Source organism: Pygoscelis adeliae, unplaced genomic scaffold (assembly GCF_000699105.1).
Source record: "Pygoscelis adeliae isolate BGI_AS28 unplaced genomic scaffold, ASM69910v1 Scaffold7, whole genome shotgun sequence".
NCBI lineage: Eukaryota > Metazoa > Chordata > Aves > Sphenisciformes > Spheniscidae > Pygoscelis > Pygoscelis adeliae.
In genome coordinates, this window is record NW_008825268.1 from 2,451,587 (window position 1) to 2,471,454 (window position 19,868).

The following is a 19,868-nucleotide window of genomic DNA, read 5'->3' on the forward strand; positions in this document are numbered from 1 at the left end:
TCACTGTCACACTGATGTAAATCACTGTAACTTAGTTTTACACAGTTGAGTACTACCATTTACACCAACATAGGGTTGAGAGAGCAGTCTCAGACCCATATGGTTTGCTATATTCATCTCACTCCCATATTTGCTGGAAACACTGGGGCACATTTAAAGGAGAAAGGATTAGTAGGAAAAGGTACTTGCCTTTTCAACAGTTCCTTTTGCCCTCTGTCTTTAGTGCCAGCCAAGCAGAGGAGTCCACTAGAGCTGAGGGAATTAATTCCAGCAAAAATCCTAGAGTAAATATTCTGAAAGAGTTGTTTAAAATGTGCTGTTTGGGCAGCCAACATGCTCACTGGGATATTCACGGAAAGCAAATACAGGCATGCATTATTAATATTTATTATTATTATTATTATCAAATTCAAGTACTTTTCTCACGACCTTTGGCCAGCTTTAAACCACACTGTTGCAGCTGCTTGCACACATGTGATCCCCTTGAAGTCAGCAGAGCTGCAGAAAGAGACCCCGTGCCTTTATTTTTGCCCCACAGAGGCTCCATCACATTCTTGATGTGACGTCTCCTCTCCGCAGCTCACAGTTTCCCATCTTGGTTTGAGACTGTGATCTTGTACCACAAAAGTCAGTAGGAGCTTTGCTTTGGAATTTGATTTAATGACAGTAGCGAGACTGTATCCTTCTTTCAGTAACTCCTGCTGCTGAGAATTTTTCTCTGGCATCATACGACAATCTAACACTTAAACAAATCTGGAATTACCCTTTGTCAAAAGTTTTCAGATTCTGAGCCAAGTTTTCTGACCCAGGTAACCTCGGAGAGGACTGCTGGGGGACAGAAAGCTTGCACCCAGCTCTGTATTTTTGCACCCCTCCCATCTTTATAGTGTTTTTCTTTATTGCAGGAGCCTCTTTATGGAGGGGTCATTTTTAAGGCCAAAAGAAGAGGTGGGCAAAGAAGTTGCTATTGAACAACCGGCTGATTTGTAGTAGCACTTGCTGGTAGGAGACTGACTCCTGTCCTGTAACAGGATTACCAGTAGAATTTTGACGCTTGTCCAGTGTCTCAGAGTGGCTTCAGTCTCAGCTTTGTTTGCTAACAATTCTGCATCTCCTAAATGTACTGCTAGTACTGCCATATAGGCGAGTACATCTAGATTGCAGGAAACACCCAGACAAGAGCTACATGATCTTCATGTCATTTTCAGAGATCAGAAGCATGAAAGATACTGTATTTCCCGTCACAGTTGTTCTGATTGTAGTTTTAGTGAAGAAAGAGTCGGTTATGTGATGGCAGAGTATTGTGCTCCTTCTCTGGGTGTGTTGTACTGACAGCTTCAGATGAATGTTCCAGCAGCGCAGCTCTACTGGGGACAAAAGTTTGCAGGAAGAAAGCAGGGAGATCGTGAGCCTCCTCACACTTAGGCTTTGAAGTCAGGGAATTAAGGAAGAGCAAGAGCATTTACTTTCTAAGGAAAGCTCTGAAGTTTCTCTAGGGTGATCTCGGTACTAAATCCTTGCAGCTTGTTGCTGGGGAGAGGCATCGCTGGATGAGGTTTGCGTAAAACACTGCCTGCCTTCTCCCTCTCATGTGAAGAAAAAAGCTATTTGGATATGAATAGCACAGAGCTGCAGCCCATGGAAAGAAGACTGGAAAGAGGGAAGCCTTCTGGAGAGTTTCTGGCTCCCCGGGAAGTGTCACATCCTTCTTCCTCCAGAGATTACTGAGATTTATGAAGCTGCGAGGCTCAGACACAGCTTCAGCATTTCCATCACACCCACACTGGCTTCATACTAGCACACCTTTGGGACCTGTACTGCCAGGAACAGAAGCCTGCACATGCTCTAGCCCATAACACTGCCCTCTGTTATGAAGTCCAGCCTGAGACTGATGCAGCTTTTAAATAAAAATTAGCATCCTAAGCTAAATTGAATTCTTTCATTGCATCTGAAACTCTTCAGTTGCAGTTTCATCTCTTTGGCTTTTTCCAGCTTTTATTTTCCATTGTCTAGAGATATTTGAGAAATATGGAGTTTTAGAAGCTCTGTGCTTCTGAGAGATAAGCTGAATCCTCGGCAGTGTTTCCATGAGCACAGGACCCCAGCTAGTGCTCGAGTGTCCTACATTCACAGCCATTAGATGATTCATTCAGGTATTTGTAACGAGTACTGTCCTGTGTGCACAGAGATAATACTAATAGAGAAAGCACTCTGTGTACCCCATGATGCTTTTTACTTTAAATCCTTGGCCAATTCCTGCTATCGCTGATACCGTCCCTGTAATTTTATTCCATATCCTATATATCATGGAAGTACCTGACAGCCCTGCAATTAAATATCAAGCTATTTTTTTCGGAGGTGTCTAATTCATATGTCCAGGGAGACTATTCTGCTTGGCTAAAGCAGACTCTGGTATGCCAAAAGCCAGTTTTCAGTTCCCTGAGTAATGTCTGTTATGCCATTGCAGCAGTCCTGGTGCAGCGTTAGGTCTGGTAGTGTTTCATGGCTGAACATCTGTATATGTCTGCATATGAAATGATTATTCCAGAGGGAAACCAGGCAAGAAGTTATCTCTGTGATTAATTTGTTCTGGTTTCTAAATTTGAAAGGTAACCATTTTCAAATCACAAGATTACAAAGGAGATGGTTGTTAGTGATTTTCAGATGTGTTTCATGTCAGTATGGCATACGGCATCTTCCCTTCCAAAGCTTATCATGGACAATAGGGACTATTCACCTAGTCGGATCGCTACCAGAATTAAGTGATTTTTATTAGATTTTTAAGTAACAGGGCTGAATTTCTTGGGCTCCCGCAGTGCTCCAGTGGCAGAAGATCAGAACTGAGGTCTAATATGACCTCCTTTACATACTGAAATACAGCAGACTTGGAAGGTGGGGGACTGTAAGCACTGCCGTCTTAATTTACAGCTGGAAGGAGGGATTTTGGAGAGCAGTCAGAATTTGGAGGGGCACTTTCCAGTGTGTCAGCACAGCTGAGCTAGTTTGAGAGGTACTGTCATTGCAGGTGGAGAGAGCTAACAGTTGGTTATAGCACCCTTTCCTCTTGGTAAAGAAGGCAGCAGGAGGGAGTCATGATTTGTCCATGATTCTCCTTGTGTCCAGGGCTTTAGTAGCACCCAGTGCCTTCCTGGTCCCCATTTCTTTTTCTGTAAGAAAAGGCAGTTAACTGTTCCTGCCCAAGCTCTCAAGCTAGTTATTTTTCCATTTGTGTCCTGGCCAGGTGGGGCTGATGGCAGTAAAACTACTTCATCCTAAAGTCAATTCATAACTTGTGTGAAGAGATATCAAGGCTAGATGGGGCCATTGCAGGCATTTTGTCTAACCTTCTGGCATAACATAGGCCAGAGTCTCTTGTCTCTTAATTTCTGTGTCAAGTGCAGAAATTCTGTTTGAGGTGGAATTTGTCTGTTAGAAAGATTGTCTTGATTATATCAGGTGGGATGGAAAATACATCACAGTGTAGAAAAGTCTCACTGGGTGGTTAATGCTGACTCTGTAGCAGCATTTGGTTCCTATTACTGTCCGCCACGCACCCTTTTTTGTGCTAGATTAAGGAGCTGCCAGTTGTCAGAAATTTCTTCTGCTTAAGGGGCTGAGTAGAATCGTACCATTTGTACATGTTTGTTGTCAAAGGACAACACTGATGTCTCCTTTTTATTTGGTTTATTTGTGGTGTTTGCCACCCCTCTGCTTCTGCAATATCTTCCCAAAAATAGTACGACCAAATCTTTCCTTAAATTTGATGCTTATTAGTGCAGTCTGTCAGGTTGTGGACTTTTTTATTTATTTCTATCCCATTTCTTTAATTCCTTCTCCTTAAAAGGTGATCAAAAACTTTCTGAAAATCTTAGTAGTCATTTTTTTGGCTTTCTACTGGACTCTGTCGCTTCCTTATGCAAGTGTTGCAATGAAATCTCCAATGCCAGAACAGATGAACTTGTAAATTAACTAGACATTGTATCAAAGGGTTTCATAACAGTTCAGAAGATTACACTGACACTGTCTCTGTATTAGCTCTCTTGCTTCTCGAAAAACTGCTTGATTAGTTAGGAAAGTTTGATGAATCCATTCTATATGTCTTTCATTAAATACTACATTTTGTGTATTTTCCTAGTAGAGTCTAGGCAACAGTGTACCGGATACTGCAGTTGCTGCCATCAAACCTTCAGAGTAATTCTGGAAGTCCCACCAAGCTCTCTTTCAAGATCTCAAATTCCCATTTTCTGCTTCCTTAAGTTTTAATGACATCCTGGTGATAGGAGGCTCCTTTCTGTTCTGCTCTGCCTTTTACATTAAGCAGTTCTCAGTGGCTGTTAGTGTTTTGTTGGTATCTAGTCAACCATCACAAATATTTTACCTACTGTAACTTTTTAATTCTGGGAAATTCTTCTGTGTCTATTTCTAGTCTCTGTTGGAAATGTAGATAGCACAAGGCCATCTTTGTCCATGAAAAGGAGGAGGTGAACCCAGACTGATACTAGTCAGCCTAATTTCATTACTCAGGGTGAATGCAGTAAGAAGAATAAACATGCAAAAATACACTGTAAAATACCTTAGGTGAAAAATGATTTCAGTCTTAATAATTTACATGAAAAAGGAAAGCTTGTGACAAAGTATGTATATTTAGAATATGAGTATTTAAATACCTTTTTAAAATGTGCTAAGTTTGCCAGAGGAAAAAGGAAGAAAATTCATATGGAGGACTCAAACAGAATAGATGATGCCCGGCTCTTCACAGAGAATTCTTTGAAAGTGCTTTATGGCAATTAGTCTCTTGCTTTGCAGCAAGGCCAGCTGAAATCAGTGGTGTTTCTCAAGGACTAAGCCCTTCTCAGCCTGAATAGATTATCAGGACCAACTTGTCAAATTGCCTCATGGTTTTGCAGGTCAAGTGCCTTAAAATGGGAATTTTTTAATGCGTTAGCCATTTTCTGTCACATTCAGGCTCCTGAATTCAGACATATAGATTTAGAGTCAGACTTTTCAGAAGTGTTGGATGGCATTTTTGTTTCTACAAATTTAATATATATTTAATTAAAAATACATATTTCATTACAAATCACCAGCTCACTGTACTTCCTGGTGAGACCTACTGCAAGTTAACCCCCAGTGGTATCGGTGGAAGAGTCTGTAACTGTATATTGCTTCAAACCTTGATGCATGACATGTAAATTTATTGAGCTTTAATATAAACTGGTTTAAAATCAGGCAGCATCTGCTTAATCCATGAATAGCTGCTGGCTGTGTTAACAGTCAAGAGAGCTCACAGCTGATCCATTTTCTTTTCTCTCCTGAAAAGAAAAAAAGTCAATAGATATAAAGAGAGTAAGTAATAAATATTTCTACACTGCACTGATGAGGCATTCTTGGAAAACAGCAAGCTAAACAACTCTACATAATTCAGTAGATGGAAAAGTGGACTAAGAGTCAGGAAATAATTATGAGAGCTGGGAGAAAATTTTCCTTCAGTGACTAGATTTGAAACCTAAATTGTTTGTGAAAAGTGTCCGTTTCTGAGGAATCATATTTGTGATTTTCTTAAAATAATAAAAGCACCTGAAAATACAAGGGGCCGTGACGTGGAAATGCACCTGGCAGGGCTCCAAGGAACTGTCATTTAAACACCTGTCTGCCCACGACGGTTGGAGCTCACGAGCCGGAGAGTGCCATCCACAGTGTCCCATGGCAGTGGGGCTCCTGTGATAATGCTTTAAGCGTAAGGTGGCAGGAAGACTCTGGAGCACCCTGGGCCAAATACTGTGCTTTCTAAACATACGTACAATGAGGATAAATGCCAGCACAGCCTAAAATGCCTTTTGTTAGCCAGAGTAAAGAGTCTGTCTGTCTTGTTAAATTCTGTGGTAAGGGAGGGAAAAAAATTTCTCAAAGCTATAAAAAGACTCTCCAAAAGATGCGGTGGGGAGAAGTGGGAGGAGGCACAGGTGAAGTTTAGATTTAGAATGATAAAAAATGATTATTTTATCCAAATCAGCTGGATGGTTATTTCTTTTAGCGTATTATTGCCACCAGAACCTCATCCCTGCTCTAAATCAACTCAGCATTTCATCAAGAAGCCTATTCTTTGCTATAAGAGACCAAGAGTGCACAATTATGGGTTTCTTTTCCCCCTTGCATAATAAAATCGGGAGATTATCATCAAGTTTCTATTCAGATTTTAGGAAGGCTTTTTTATTTTATTTCTAAACCCCATCTTTGTCTGTAAGAGCCTCCTGTTCAGGCCAGCATGCTGTAATGATTACTGCTGTAAAGGCTTCAGTGGAGATGTGCTCTATTTCATTCTCAATGAGGGTTGATGGCATTTTGAGAGGCTCAGAATATCCTTTGATTACTGTATAAAACAGACTGGGGAAGATGGCAATGCAGCGTGCGGCATAGGAGGGGGCTACTGCTCCGAGTGTTGCTCATCAACTTTCTTTTGTGCTTTTTTTTTTTTTTGTCTGCCATGTCGCAATCACAAAGCATGACCGTGTTTTGGTTTTGGTCCCATTCCCCATCCTTTCCCTGTTTTGGGATTTGAAGCTAGAGGTTTGTACAGAAAAGGAGCTGCTGCTGCTCCTGTGTTTTGGACAGATGCTACAGCATATGAGCAGGAGCAGCGCCTTGACCCTTCTCTCCCCCAGGGAACTGTTAGAGTAGCTAGGAAATGGTATGTTGTCTCTTCCAAACTGTGGGGAATTGGCCCAGTGTTAGTAGGTGCCATTTACTGTAAAATGTCTTGGAGAGTGCATTAAAAAAGGAGTGACAGAAAGCTAGTCATGGGTGACAGGAATGATATGGGAGTAAAAGACATTGAAAGGGAAAGATAGGCACATGCAAGCTGTCTCTCTTCCTGCTCTCCTGTCTGTTTGACATTCACGGTGCATTAATACAAAATAATAGGGAAAAGGAATTCTTGCATCTTCATTCTTGTGTCATGCTTAGATCAAATTACATATTGTGCCAGCTGAAGTCTGTTTGCTAGCCGTTCTGAAGTTGGAAGGATGAAGGTTTCCGAGGTCTGGAGGACAGGGGGGCTTCCAGGGAGAGTTTTTGTTGCCATACAGCAGGAGAATGGTTTTATTCCCAGCCCAGGTATAGGAGATGAAATGCTATGGAAAAGCATTTCACCTACGTTACCCTGTCAGTGTGCCTGGATACTGAGTTTTGTGGCCACATCGTGCACCTCTTAACAGGTTATTTTCATTGGTCTTCTTGTAATCTTTGACTCCTCTACTTGATGAAGTGTTAGGCTGAAAATATATGGTGTATGTCTGGTATTTTCCAGTAACAGCACAGGAAATATTCTGTGCAATATTTAGGTATGTAGTTTCCTATGCCACTATACCAAGACTGTTAGGCATGTTTTCTTTGTGGTATATGCCATTTACTGTTCACAGTCCAGACTAAGTTACTCCTAGAAGGCTGCATTCAGATTTGGGCATCCCACTGCATATGGACTGCTCTTGAAAGAGTTTATAAGCCTGAAAACACACAGCTGTTAGGAGAGAAAATTGTGCAAGAGAAAGTTTAAATGACTCATCTGAAGCTATGAAGTAAGTCAGTACTGACCTGAACCCAGGTCACCAGTGAAACGTCCATATTGAACAAATTCAGGGATGTCTTAAACCCACCATACTGCCAGGACATGATTCGGCACATCCAGATGATACAGGCAGCCTATATGAACTGAGTTCAAGCTCAGGCTGCCTGCAAATCTTACCTCTCTTCTGACAAACAGCGCCTAGAAAAAACTTATGTGCAGAAAAAACTTAAGTGCAGAAAAGACTTATTCCTTGTTTCTTCTCCTTTTTTTTTTTTCCCCTCACTGATCTAAACTGGATGTTTTGTGTCTTGATTGTGGAAGGAGCGGTCATCAGAGACTGGAGCAAACACTTTAGCTAACACAGGATGGTGCTTACGTTCTTTTCTATACTTGTGTATCAACATTCAAGTTGAAATGTTTACACACATTCTGAGAAAGGGTAATGCTGGAAGAGTGACTGGGACTTCATCATTTCCAATAAAGATTCATCGATCCCCAATGGAACTTTATGGCCCTTGAACTAAGGGCATTGTAAATTGTTGCATAGCTACTGTCCACAACCGGTGTATATTATTCCTACTTTTTGTTGTTGAATAGTAGGCTCCCCTTTCCTCTCACTGGAGAAATGTATGTCCTGTCTTGCTACATTAACTCAGGTGGGCCATATTGCTGTTTGTGTGCCTGAAATAGGTGATGTAAGAGACACACACACACACATATCCCAAACCAGTTTCAGAGGATGTACATCTCCAGTATGCTGTGATTGTTGTTCTGTGTGCTGAAATGATACAGGGTGCCAGCAATGACCCGTACCTAATGTCAAGCCATGACACTTGGCAGTGATGCTAATGGGAACTTTTCTTCATAGTCCTAGAGGAAAGTACCCAGTGGGGAACGGAGTTTTCTTAAGTAGGGGTCAGGAGCCCAGGCTGAACAGAAGATAGAGCATGAGGAACGCCAGACTTGTGTCAGGTGCTGCGAGCTATAGGGACAGATATGCTTTAACTGTAATGGCCCAGGGGAGTGTCTAATCCTTTCTTTTCATATATGGCCCTTCTCTGAGCAGGGGCTAGGACTGGAAATCTTCAGAGGTCTGCAAAGCCTTCTAGCTAATACTATACAAACAGTATTTCATTTCTATTTAACATTGCACAGCAGTCTCGTGGTACACGTTTTTTCTTTCCTTTGATTTTCATCTCAGACGTGTTTGCTGTGGGGTCTCTGAAGCAGGGCAGAGTAAGCTGTTAGCTCTGTGGTCAGAGGGAAGCAGGACTGCCCCTGAGCAGAGGTGGCTGCTCTCTGGGGTGGTCTTTCCTATTTGAATTTCAGTTCAGATCAGTTGTAAATACCAGGCTGCTCCCTTGAAATGTAGCTGGAGTGTGCTCGGGGCTGGTGGGACAGGTCTGTGTTGTGTGCTCTGCCTGCAGCCCCACCAGAGCATCCCAAACATATTATTCAGATCCACTCGCGTAAATCAGCTGTCCTTCCCAGAGAACTGCTGAAATCTTGGTGCATGCAGCAAGATCTGCTCAGCCTGGTATGTTAGGTGGCTGCGGTTTGGTGACTCGAGCCTGGATACCGACTTGGTTTCAAATCAGGTAAACAGTTTCTAGGGGAAGGAGGAAAGTGAGTTATTTCTGGAGGCACACAGCCCAGAACTGAACTGGTACAAACAAGCGTTCCAGAGCTCAATCAAAACAGATAATCACTGAGTTGCCTGAAGCATGGACCATGATACGCCCCTGAACAGGACATATGAGGAGCATCCCAGTGAGAAGGTTGAGAGTGTTTTGCTCCTGCTTTATGGTTTGGTGCTTTTTGCATACAAGAGCAGAAGGAGAGTGAAAGGGAATTGGGTTTTCATGTGGGTAGGAGCAGTATCAGAGTGGGTTCAAATGTGTGCGTGTGTACATTGATGTTGGTAGCGTCTTGCCTTTAGTAAAGAAAAATCTTTCAGTCCCATGAGCTTAGCAGGCTGCTTAAGAACAAGAAACAGTAATAATTATGCAACCCTATCAAATGTGTGTGCACGTCTTGGTAGGTGACAAGGAAAACCAGCTCTGCAGCAGCGAGCACGCTGTTGGGAGGCTGTGCTAGTAAGCCAAGCATGGGGCTACCGGATCATGCTGTGAAATAAAGTTTTATTTATTTTCTATTTGGTGATAGTCCTGTACCACCCATAGTCCCACAGCAGCATCACATCGCTGAGTACCTTCAGCATTTCTTCCACCTGAAATCTGCTGTGGGTGCAGCTTTGAAGGCAGCTCTCGTCACTGTAGGGCTGGTGTGGGATGAGCTGTAGCGCAGGCAGGGGGAGGAACACAGCTCTGGGTGCCATACTCCAGGCATGACGCTAGACTCAAATGAAAAGAGACAAGGCAGAGGCATGTTCACACAACTACATAAATATGAGTGGCAGGAGCCAGCAAGGCTTTGATTTCATTACAGTTTAACATGCAGCCAGAAAATATTATGTCCCTGTTATAAAGGAGGAGATATTTACCTTTGGGAGATTTTAGAAGCAAGGAATTGGAAAATGAAATTAATGAATAGAAAGCAATAACACAAGCCAATATTCACAAGTGTTATTTACCTCTCTTTTAGCAAGGCTCATTTTACACAAACGTTAGTGGTTATAATAGTTGATATATCACTGGTATTTAATACCAAGGGGCTTCTAAAAAGGCTTTAGGGGACATTTGCTTGTTTTTTATCTTTCTCCCTGATGTCATGTTTGTGCCTAAAATTCAATCATGTGGTATGAGGAATGAAATCTCGGGCATTTCTGGTTAGGGCTGCTCCTGGGCAGTTAAAAAGGCTAGGCTCCTTCTGGAGGATACTTAGAGTTTAAATGTCGATGGATGTGTGCACTCCAGAGCTAATGGATGTAATGCATATTACACTATCAAAAGGGGGTGTTTATTGATTAAATTTATTTTTTTTTTAGTATGCAAGTTGAGACTTTTTAAGTAGGTTTATGTAGTGAGGTCTTTGAGCAGCCAGCCTCTGAAGTCTCTGTCCATCTCAACAAGCTAGAGATCTTGATCATTCAGCTCAGAATTTCAGGATCAGAAATCCAAAAACCCAGATCTTCTCAGTAAAGGAACATCAGCTCTTTTTTTCAAGATAGTGTTTAAGATGCCAAAACAACAACCAAAAAAAAAAATCAACAAAGTAAATTGGATTACACATACAAATGAAGCTATTTAAGTTTTACTTGGTGAAGTCCAAATGTATTTTCAGCTCACAGTGTGATTCATGTCCTGACCAATGAGGGTTGGCTGGGGCTTTCAGTACTTATCTTGGAAGCCTAAAAAATGATGACATCACATTGCAATTAGCAGGCAATATAAAGACATTTAAACAATTATATCACATTTTCAGCCCCACTAATTGGCACCACACCTGTTTTCTTTGCCTCCTTTTTTGGAACAGTGGCCACAGGGTATTAACTCATGGGGGAAAACAGTAAAGAATTAAAAAAGTGTGCAGACACCAGTGGTTTGGAGAAGAGCCAAGCTGTAAGGTTCTGTGTTAAGGGTGTTGCAAGACAGCTATGTTTAGTACAGAGCTAAAGGGGAGGCATGAAGAAAATACCATTACTGTGATCTTAGTTGGCAGGTCGCTGACTGGGAAGTGTCCTGTCAGCAAAAATAGCAATAAATGCATTAATGCTAGTCCATTCTCTCCTGACATCTTGAGACGGGGCTATTCTAAGAGGGCCTGTTATTATGTTGTTACAGTTGCATAGTATGTATTTAAATGTTAGAGTCACGGCCGAGAAGATCCAAAGATAGGATGGTGAGTTTAGCCTTTTGTGATGAGGGTGGAGCAAAGCACGCCCACGGATAGATAATGTGGCTGTCCTAGAACAATATTTTTTTTAAGTGGCTAATCATCTAAACATTTACTGGCAGAGGAGCATAGCCCTGTGTACTGAAGCCAAGCCTGTTGACAAAAGACTTGCTTTTCTGAGTTAACGCATAAGAGATCACTGTGGGCTGTGAACTAAAAGTAGTTCAAGACAGCTCTCCCTTTATTCATCCAGAATCAATGAACCACAAGTTGAAATTCATGGGAGTGCCTCTGTGAAAATAGAAAGATGTAAATTAAAGGTGTGTAATATAGCACAGTGTAGTACTGAATAGAAAAGGAGTGGTTACAGTCACTGGTTTAGTCTGCGAAAAGCGGACAGCAGTGAACGCCAATCCCCTGCATATAATACTAACACAGTATTGCTACAGCTCTTCTCACTCTTGTACAGTCTGCAGGGCTGCAGCCACCTGGGAAACCAAAAGAAGCAAACCCCCTCTTTGGAGTCTCGCAGCCTGCAGGGGGGAGGGAAGGAAGCTGGGGAGCTTTACAAGGAGGTAGAGGATTCCCAGCAGAGCTTTGGATTCCTTGCTGTTAAGAGACTTGACTCTCTGTAGGCAGCACTTGGTATTTCTTCTCTGGATCCTACCTGTAATGATCAGTTCGCCTAAATCTTCACCACCCTTCATGGACCATGGTTTACTACTTCAGTCTTTCCTTGTCCGTCTTTTTGGAGTATACAGAAAGCTTCCCTGAATTCAAGTAAATACAAGATCAGAGGGCAAGGAGAAGGCAGATTAAGTCTCCTGCAGTGCAACATCCTGTAGCCATCAGTAAGATTTCAAAGTTGCATCTGGCAGGCTCAGGGGATGTTTTTTATCCGCTTGTCTAACACATTCTAGGTTGTAACCTGTCCATGTGTCATGACAAGGTGATAGTAAATCTGTGGTACAAAAGAAAGGTGAGGGGGTTCAGAGAGGATCTGACCTCTGCAATCAGAGCACCCCTGGTTTTCACGGTGTTCCCTGTTTAAAGGGACATTCCTAATTGTCCCAAACAAGCCTCTTGCAGACGACTACCAAGTTACAAGCTTGCTGCATAGTCTGTATCCAGATGTGTATTGAGGACCTTGATGTCTGCTCCCTTTAAAAAAAAAAAAATCTCTGGTAAAGTGTCTTCTGTTCCCTCTTCTGTGACGATCTTCTCTCTCAAGTGTGATCATCTCAGCCAGGCAACTGCTGACTTTGGTTTTTCCTTCCCTGCTTGTGAACCTTCCTTGGCTGTTGTTCTTCTGGATACAAGTGCACTTGTCTTGAATAAGAGAGAGACCACACACAGATGGGGCAGCACTGAAGTTTCCGGGCTGATCCAGCCAAGCCCTCTGCCATCTCTTTCTGTACTGCCTTAGACGGCACTTTCTTTGCAGTTGGCATCATCCTCACTTCCCTGGCTGTCAGCAGCCACAGCTGGGTCAGAGAGGCCAAAGCTGCTTCCAGGCCTTGGGCTTAAGTTTAAGCTCTGCTTTTCAAACATAATGAGCTCTTTGGCGAACGCTTAGTGAAATCAGTCACGGTTGGCCTAGACTTCAGTGGTGTCTCAGCCCCTCCTCCCTCAGCCCTATTACCTGTGCACAGAGTCCTCAGAGCTCCTGCTGGCTGCACAAGACAGCACTTGTGCTAAGGGTGGCCCGGCGGCTGCTCAGCTCCCTCTGCACCAGCTGAACCAGGCCTGCATTTGGCCATTTAATTTGAGAGCGATTTGCTGACAGCAGAGGAGATTCAAGTTCAGCTCCAGCCTCTAGAGAAGCTGCTGTTTTCAGTGCTTTCAGACTGCCTTTTGTCCTTGTGCTTCCTGTTTCCCCCTGTTGCATTTAGGTCTTATTACCATCTCTCCCGTCCTACTCAGCCTCCTGTCACATGCCAACCCTTTCTCCCTCCCTGCACCTCAGAGTCACCCTCACTTGCCATTGTCCTCTGTTCCTTTGCAAGCCACCATTCCCTGGCTCCTGACCATCCCTGCTGCCAGCTCCTCCAGCCACACTTTCCTTGCAAGCCTCTCAACTCCTTTGTAGTCTGCTCAGACTGCCATTTCCTCCTTCTTCTCCCCCCACTGGCAGGGGGGTCACTGAGACCATGGGATAGATCCTCTTCTGTGTTTCCTTTCAGCACCTAGTTTCCCTGGGGAAAAACAACTACTGCTCAAGCCTTGCTAATGGATGGTGCGGATAGACAATTCAGCTAACAAAGGTTTTCCTACGCTTTTGTAATTTGCAACCTGGAGGCTTTTTTAGGTCATAACTTGGCTAAATATTTTCATGGGGATGGGGAAAAGTGTATCTCTAACTATAGCTCATCACCACGTTTACACCTCAAACACAAGGTGCTAGATCTGAGCAACAAAATGGCTGTGGGGATATTTCAGATAGAAGGAAATGGGCATATTTTTGGTCACCAGAAAAGGGTCTTCAGACACGCAGCATGCATTTTAAAAAGTTTATGTTTGTTTTTAAGGTTTTTCCTGATGCAGGTATTTTGCTTAAACACAAACCATCCCTTTATAAAGTAAGATACATCATCTTGATGTATCTTACCTTGACAGCGACCATCATCTCCATCCTGATGTTTTGGCAAGAAGTTTATAAGGGAAAGATTGACTGTAGTACATTCAGTCCTTACTATGTGAGGATGCATGTTGTCTTTTCTTTTAATTACGGTATGTTTCTTGGTGTGGATATGGTTTTGAAACAGATTTTAATGAATGAGTTATCTTCTAAAGTGGAGTGTTCTCAGGGTGGTTAGACTTCTTTCCTGAGGTGGTGGGTTTTCCCTTTATTTCAAGTATAGACCTTCTTTTTTCAAACCCTGACTTTTTCTTTCACCCAATTTAGGAGATAAGGGAAATAAAATAAAGTTTTTGAAACAAAATGGGAAACAAAGTAGTTATGAAGAACTGAACTTATAGTCTCAAAAAAACCATTTTGGCAGTAGAAAAACACACTAAAAATAAAGGGTTCTTTGTTTTATTTTTATTTTCCTCCAAAAATCAGCATTTCCTCAATGAAAAACAGGCCAGTTTTGAGTAGCAGTAATAAGTATAAATGCAGCCACTGTGCTGGTGATGTTACAGTAGTTCAGGGTCCACAGGGCAGTGTAAGATGGTTCCAGAAACCAATACCAAAATGAAGATCTCTGCATGGATACTTTGATGATGAAGCCTCTAGACTTCTCGGTAAAAACTCTTAGCCTGTGATAGAGGTAACATTAGAAGGGTGGTATATATTGAGGGCAGGACCATGGCACGTTGCAGTCTTGAAATCCAGCAGCTGCTGTGCTATTTGGGTTTACCAAAGGCTAGGGACTGTTTTTCCTGTGATACTTAAGCTAGCTGTGACAGTCTAATGGCAGTCCTGCACCCTTCTGCCCTCCCAGTTATCCCTCTTCTGCTTTGTCCCTGGGAAAGGAAGCCTTGGCTCGGAGCTAGATGCTTTCTGCACTTCTCCTGCCCTGTATTTCCTCTGAAGTTGAGTGCACCGTCTGTCATTCTTTCTGTACAATCTGCCTTTCCAAAAATTAGACACGAGACATTTGCAGGATGTACAGCTGTCAGCGGGTGTAACAGGGCATTTGCCCTTACCCAGCAAGAGGAACTCAGTAGCCCTCCCTAAGACTGGTGAGGCACACAGCTTGTTGATGTTGGTGAGACATTTGCCATGATTGAATTCTTTCAATTTTGGATTCAGTTAGGAAATCTAACTGATGTGCATGTTTCTCCCCATTAGCTCATACAGCTCATGTGACTTGTTTCATTCATGTGACCTCTTATTACGTATCCATCATTCCATTTTTCTTTCCTATTAGAGTGAAATTGGACACAGCCCTCCTCCTGCCTACACCCCTATGTCAGGAGTAAGTATTTCACATTCAACCTTCATCCTTTAGGTTTTCCTCCTTTCTTCACTACGTATTTTCTGTTTCAAACCCCTTTTTCCTACATAAATGGCCCAAAAGCCAACAGTGAATGAATGTGTATGTAAGCAAATAGTCAGGATCTCTACACTCAGCCTGAATTCATGTGCAAGCTCGATGGACCTACACCCAAAATTCTGCCAACTGCCAACTTTTCTTGCAAAAGCATTTAGGTAACAGGCTTGGATGAATCTGTACATTTTTCCTTCCTATTTATAGGTCATGATGTTGAAATTTCCTTGTACACCCTTGCTGACAAGCAAAATGGTAGGTTGAGTTGAACCATTGAGTTGAGGTACCAATATGAACACAGTTCACCAGCCTGAAGTGCACTACCTGATGGAATTACGTAGTGTTTGGGTGACCGTGTGATCGTCACTGCAGGACACCCTAAAAGTAGGCCCCCCAGGAATAAACAGAGTTCAGAGATGATAATGTCCTCTATCCCCAGTCCCCTTTGCAGAAGGAGATTTCCCTAACATGAGGTTTAAGGGTTTTGTTCAGAAATCGGGGGAGATTGTCAAAGTAAATAGAAGAAGAGATACCGTGTTTGCCTCTGGCAGCTGTGTATATCCAACCTCCACGTGTCTAGGTGGGAGACAAGTTTTTCTGCCCCGTTTCTAGCCCCATTTCCAGCCCTGAGCAGCCAGCTTGCTTCCCTGCTCCCCTCGCTGCACCGATGGTACCTCCCTGGGAGGTGAAGCCGGCTCAGCACCACCGGGCAGACGGATGCTTTGCCAGTCCACAACAGAGCCTGTGATGCTGCCGATCCCGCAGCACTGGAAACGCAGCAGTCTGCAGGATGGACAAGGCTTCACCTGCCTGGTGAAATGCTTCATTGAGCAAGTGTGGCAGGAAAGGCACAGGAGCCGCAGAGGTGACTTGCTGTTGAATCTTCTCTCCTGTCGGAGCCTCCTTTCTCATGCTGCCTTTTCTTTTTCAACAGAACCAGTTTGTGTATAGAGATGGTGGCTGTGCTGCAGAAGTGCCGATGGCATACAGAGCCCCTGGCTGCATAATACCAGAAGCCCCAGTTGCTCAAGGGGCCACAGCAGAGATCTTTGAAGATACTTGCTGTAATGGCACACTACGAAAACAAGTGGCAACCCTGGCAAAAGAGGACAGCAGCACCCAGAGGTACAGCGCTGATCCCACGGTCTTCATACCCGAGCGGGTCATCCGGGGAGAGCTGGATGAGGACGGGTACATGACGCCGATGCGAGACAAACCTAAAACAGGTAAAAAATTGTCTTTCCGGAGGAGCTCCTGCTCTAGTCTAACTGCATTCTCTCTTTTTCTACATCAGCAGCTTTTCACCAAAAATGGCTTTATTGAATAACCCAGCAAGGTTGAAACATTCTGACTTGGTTAATATTTCTTTGCATGGGGATTCATTTTTCTTTGCTTAATTTGCTACGTAGAAAAGCTCAAATGTGCCAAAATGTCAAGTTTGGTAATTCCCCCTTTAACTTTTCTTTCTGGGAAATAACAAGAGAGAGGAATGAAAAAACCCAAACCTCCTTCTTATCCAAATACAAATCTTCCGTTATTTCCAAGAAAAGGATCTATCTTTGGCCAGCCATTGTCTCCACTTTGCTTTGTGTATTGATCTTCTTTATCTTCATGGCATTGTGCTTGGTAAATGTCATGTTGAATATACCACAGAACCGATACACACAGTTGGCATTTTATACCCAAGAGAAGTTTAGGATTGAAAGAACAAGATGTGCTTCAGGGAGACCATCACTGCAAGGTGAAGTTTGCCTAGATCTGTGCCAGCTCAGAGTGCTACACTTCCCAGTTTGCCGTCATTCGTTTCTTCCTTTCTAAATAGTGACAGCAGTCATTTAGATGTAAAGGGATGTGTCATTAGTAATTTGCTTTCAAACCTTTGCATTAGCTTTGAAGAAATTAATTAATGCAAATGTAAATGTCAAGTGACTACTGGGTTTGCTTCAGAATTTGGAAGCCACTTACCCTTTGTGTTACACAGTGAAAATGGAGGGGGTCCTGGGGCTTGACCCACGGCAGTAGCAATTGTGGGAGTGCACTTGTGGCCCTGCTTTTCAGCAGCAGCCCTTGCAACAAGAGATTTGATGCTGTGAGTTTGCTTCAGTGTGAGCCCACACGTATCTTCACATACAGGTTCGCCTTGGGGAGCCTCAGAGTTCTGCAGGAGCTTAACGCTTCACAGGTGCCACCTGAGCCCTCAGGGGTGCGGTAGTAGCAGCTCAGGAGAAAGCACCTCCTTCCTGTCTCACTGGGCACAGATGCAGGGATGTCGCAGTGTGGCCACGATGCTGCGCGCTCTCCGTCAGCTGGGGGACTCAAATCAAAGCACTGCTTGGTTGTCATTGCTTAAAAAAAAATGCTTCCACTATGCTCTTGGTGCGGGTGCATGTGCCTGTTTTACCTCTCAGATTCAGCAAAGTTTTAGCTATGTGGTCAAAGGTACTCATTAAGTCTTGAACTTTTGCATTTGATAGTTTTGGCCCCTTCCTGGATAAAACGAGAGTTGAAGTGAGGACCACTCTGTGGCTGTGGGGCCTGTTTCCTTGCAGGCAGGACTCTGTGTGGAAGTGTCTCCAAAGCCCATGACCAGAGCCACGCTACTGGAGATGGGGGTCTTGTGTTAGCATCCCTGTGCGGCACAGGCAGGCTGAGAGGTCGTCCCTCACTAACGGCAAGTGGCTGGAGACCCTGTTTTGTAGGGAACCCCTGGGCTGTGAGATGAAAGGCAGAATCAATACTGAAAGTGGGTTTGATCTGATCATTTCCAGCCTTGAATGAACTGGATGCTTTTCACTATCTTGCTGCAGGGGTCCCACCTCCAGTTCCTTTTGTCCCCGGCCCACCTCCAAGCCATTTCCTTTGCAGCCCACTTGCAGCATCACCAACCTCCTTCCTGCCCTGGCCAATTGGCTTTGTGTTTTGCAGCAAGACCTCATTATACACAGAGCAAGGCAGGACATGACACCCAACAAATGCATTGCTCTGTGGCTCAGTCACCTGTGTGTGACCGTGGGAGGGAGCTTGCTAAGCGTGCATTTTTAACCTAGCCAGCCAGTCTCTTTATGTTTCTCTTCCTTCCCCACCCCCGTCTAGCTTTCCATGCAAGCTCCATATGCCTTAAAACCTTTCTGCAATTCAGCTACAATTTTTTGTGGTGTTAATCCACAGAAAGTGATTTGAAGCAACTGTAACCTGCTCCAAGTCCTGTTTTGGAGCTGATGTAAGACTCTCTTGTACTCTTTCCAGGGCTCATTTGAATCATTTTTTTCATAATGCTTCAAGGCCCTTTGTCCTTCAGGGATGGAAGGTTTTTAATCAAGCAAATTGTCCTGTTAGGAATGAAGCTGTCTTAGAAGTTAGCCCTTGGGGATGGTTTTTGTGCAGAGAGGCTTAACTAAGATTTCTATAGAGCTTTCTGGATGGAAAGACTGCGGAGCAGAGGGTTTGACTGATACGTCCAAGGTTGCCGAGAGAGTCAGCAGCAGAGGCAGAAGTCGCTCGGCATGTTTGGCTCAGTGAGAGCTGCAGTTTAGTTTCCAGCTTTGCCGGAATGAGTGGCTGGGGTGGAAGGATGCACAAGTCGAGTACTGCTTCTGGTACAGCCTGGTACTAACGCACATATGATGCTTGCTACATGGATGGATTACTCCCTCTTTTTGCTGATTTATTTTCAATCTTTCCTTAGATTACCTAAACCCAGTGGAAGAGAACCCATTTGTTTCCCGACGAAAGAATGGAGATCTCCAAGCTGTGGACAACCCAGAGTATCACAACGCTCCAAACGGGCAGCCCAAAGCAGAGGATGAGTACGTGAACGAGCCATTGTACCTCAACACTTTTGCAAACACCTTGGAAAATGCCGAGTACCTGAAGAACAATTTGCCGGAGAAAGCCAAGAAGGCCTTTGACAACCCAGACTACTGGAATCACAGCCTGCCCCCACGAAGCACCCTCCAGCACCCGGACTACCTGCAAGAGTACAGCACAAAATACTTTTACAAACAGAATGGACGGATCCGGCCCATTGTGGCAGAGAATCCTGAATACCTCTCCGAGTTCTCCCTGAAGCCTGGCACTGTGCTGCCCCCGCCGCCCTACAGACACCGGAATACAGTGGTGTAGTGACCGCGGTCTTACTGAAGTGGAAAGGCAACCCCTTCTAGCTGCCTCACTCTTTGTCTCTCGTTCTCCTTTTCTCTCTCTCCCCTCTCTCCCTCCCTTTCTTTCTCCCATGAGCTTCCTCTTCTTGCCAGTTCACTCATTTTTGATATTTCCAAGTGAAGGAATGTCTTGGAGTCATTTGCAGATTGGGTTGGGAACCTGGAAGGAAGGAAGGAAAGAGACTGAAAGAAGGCGTGTACAACCTGGTGTTTATCACTTTCTGCAGATCCGAAGGGTCGGATGGTCAGAGAAGCCAGACAGTACCAGTAAAGGCCAGTGGCAGTGTTGCCTGCTGTTGAGCTAGTTCTCAGTGATTCAACCCAGACACTGTAGGGAAGCCACAGAGAGGCTGG

General features: G+C 43.8%; 1 protein-coding gene across 1 annotated transcript in view; it reads left to right on the forward strand.

The window, feature by feature from the left end:
- ERBB4 (v-erb-b2 avian erythroblastic leukemia viral oncogene homolog 4) overlaps nt 1–19,861 on the forward strand; it is a 580,731-nt gene extending 560,870 nt beyond the window's left edge. Inside the window, exons 27-29 of the mRNA XM_009329670.1 lie at nt 15,235–15,282; nt 16,289–16,580; nt 19,040–19,861. Of these exons, the coding sequence (XP_009327945.1) occupies nt 15,235–15,282; nt 16,289–16,580; nt 19,040–19,476 (777 nt within the window). The 3' untranslated portion in view covers nt 19,477–19,861. The remainder of the gene's footprint in view (nt 1–15,234; nt 15,283–16,288; nt 16,581–19,039) is intronic.
- Nucleotides 19,862–19,868: the final 7 nt, after the last annotated feature.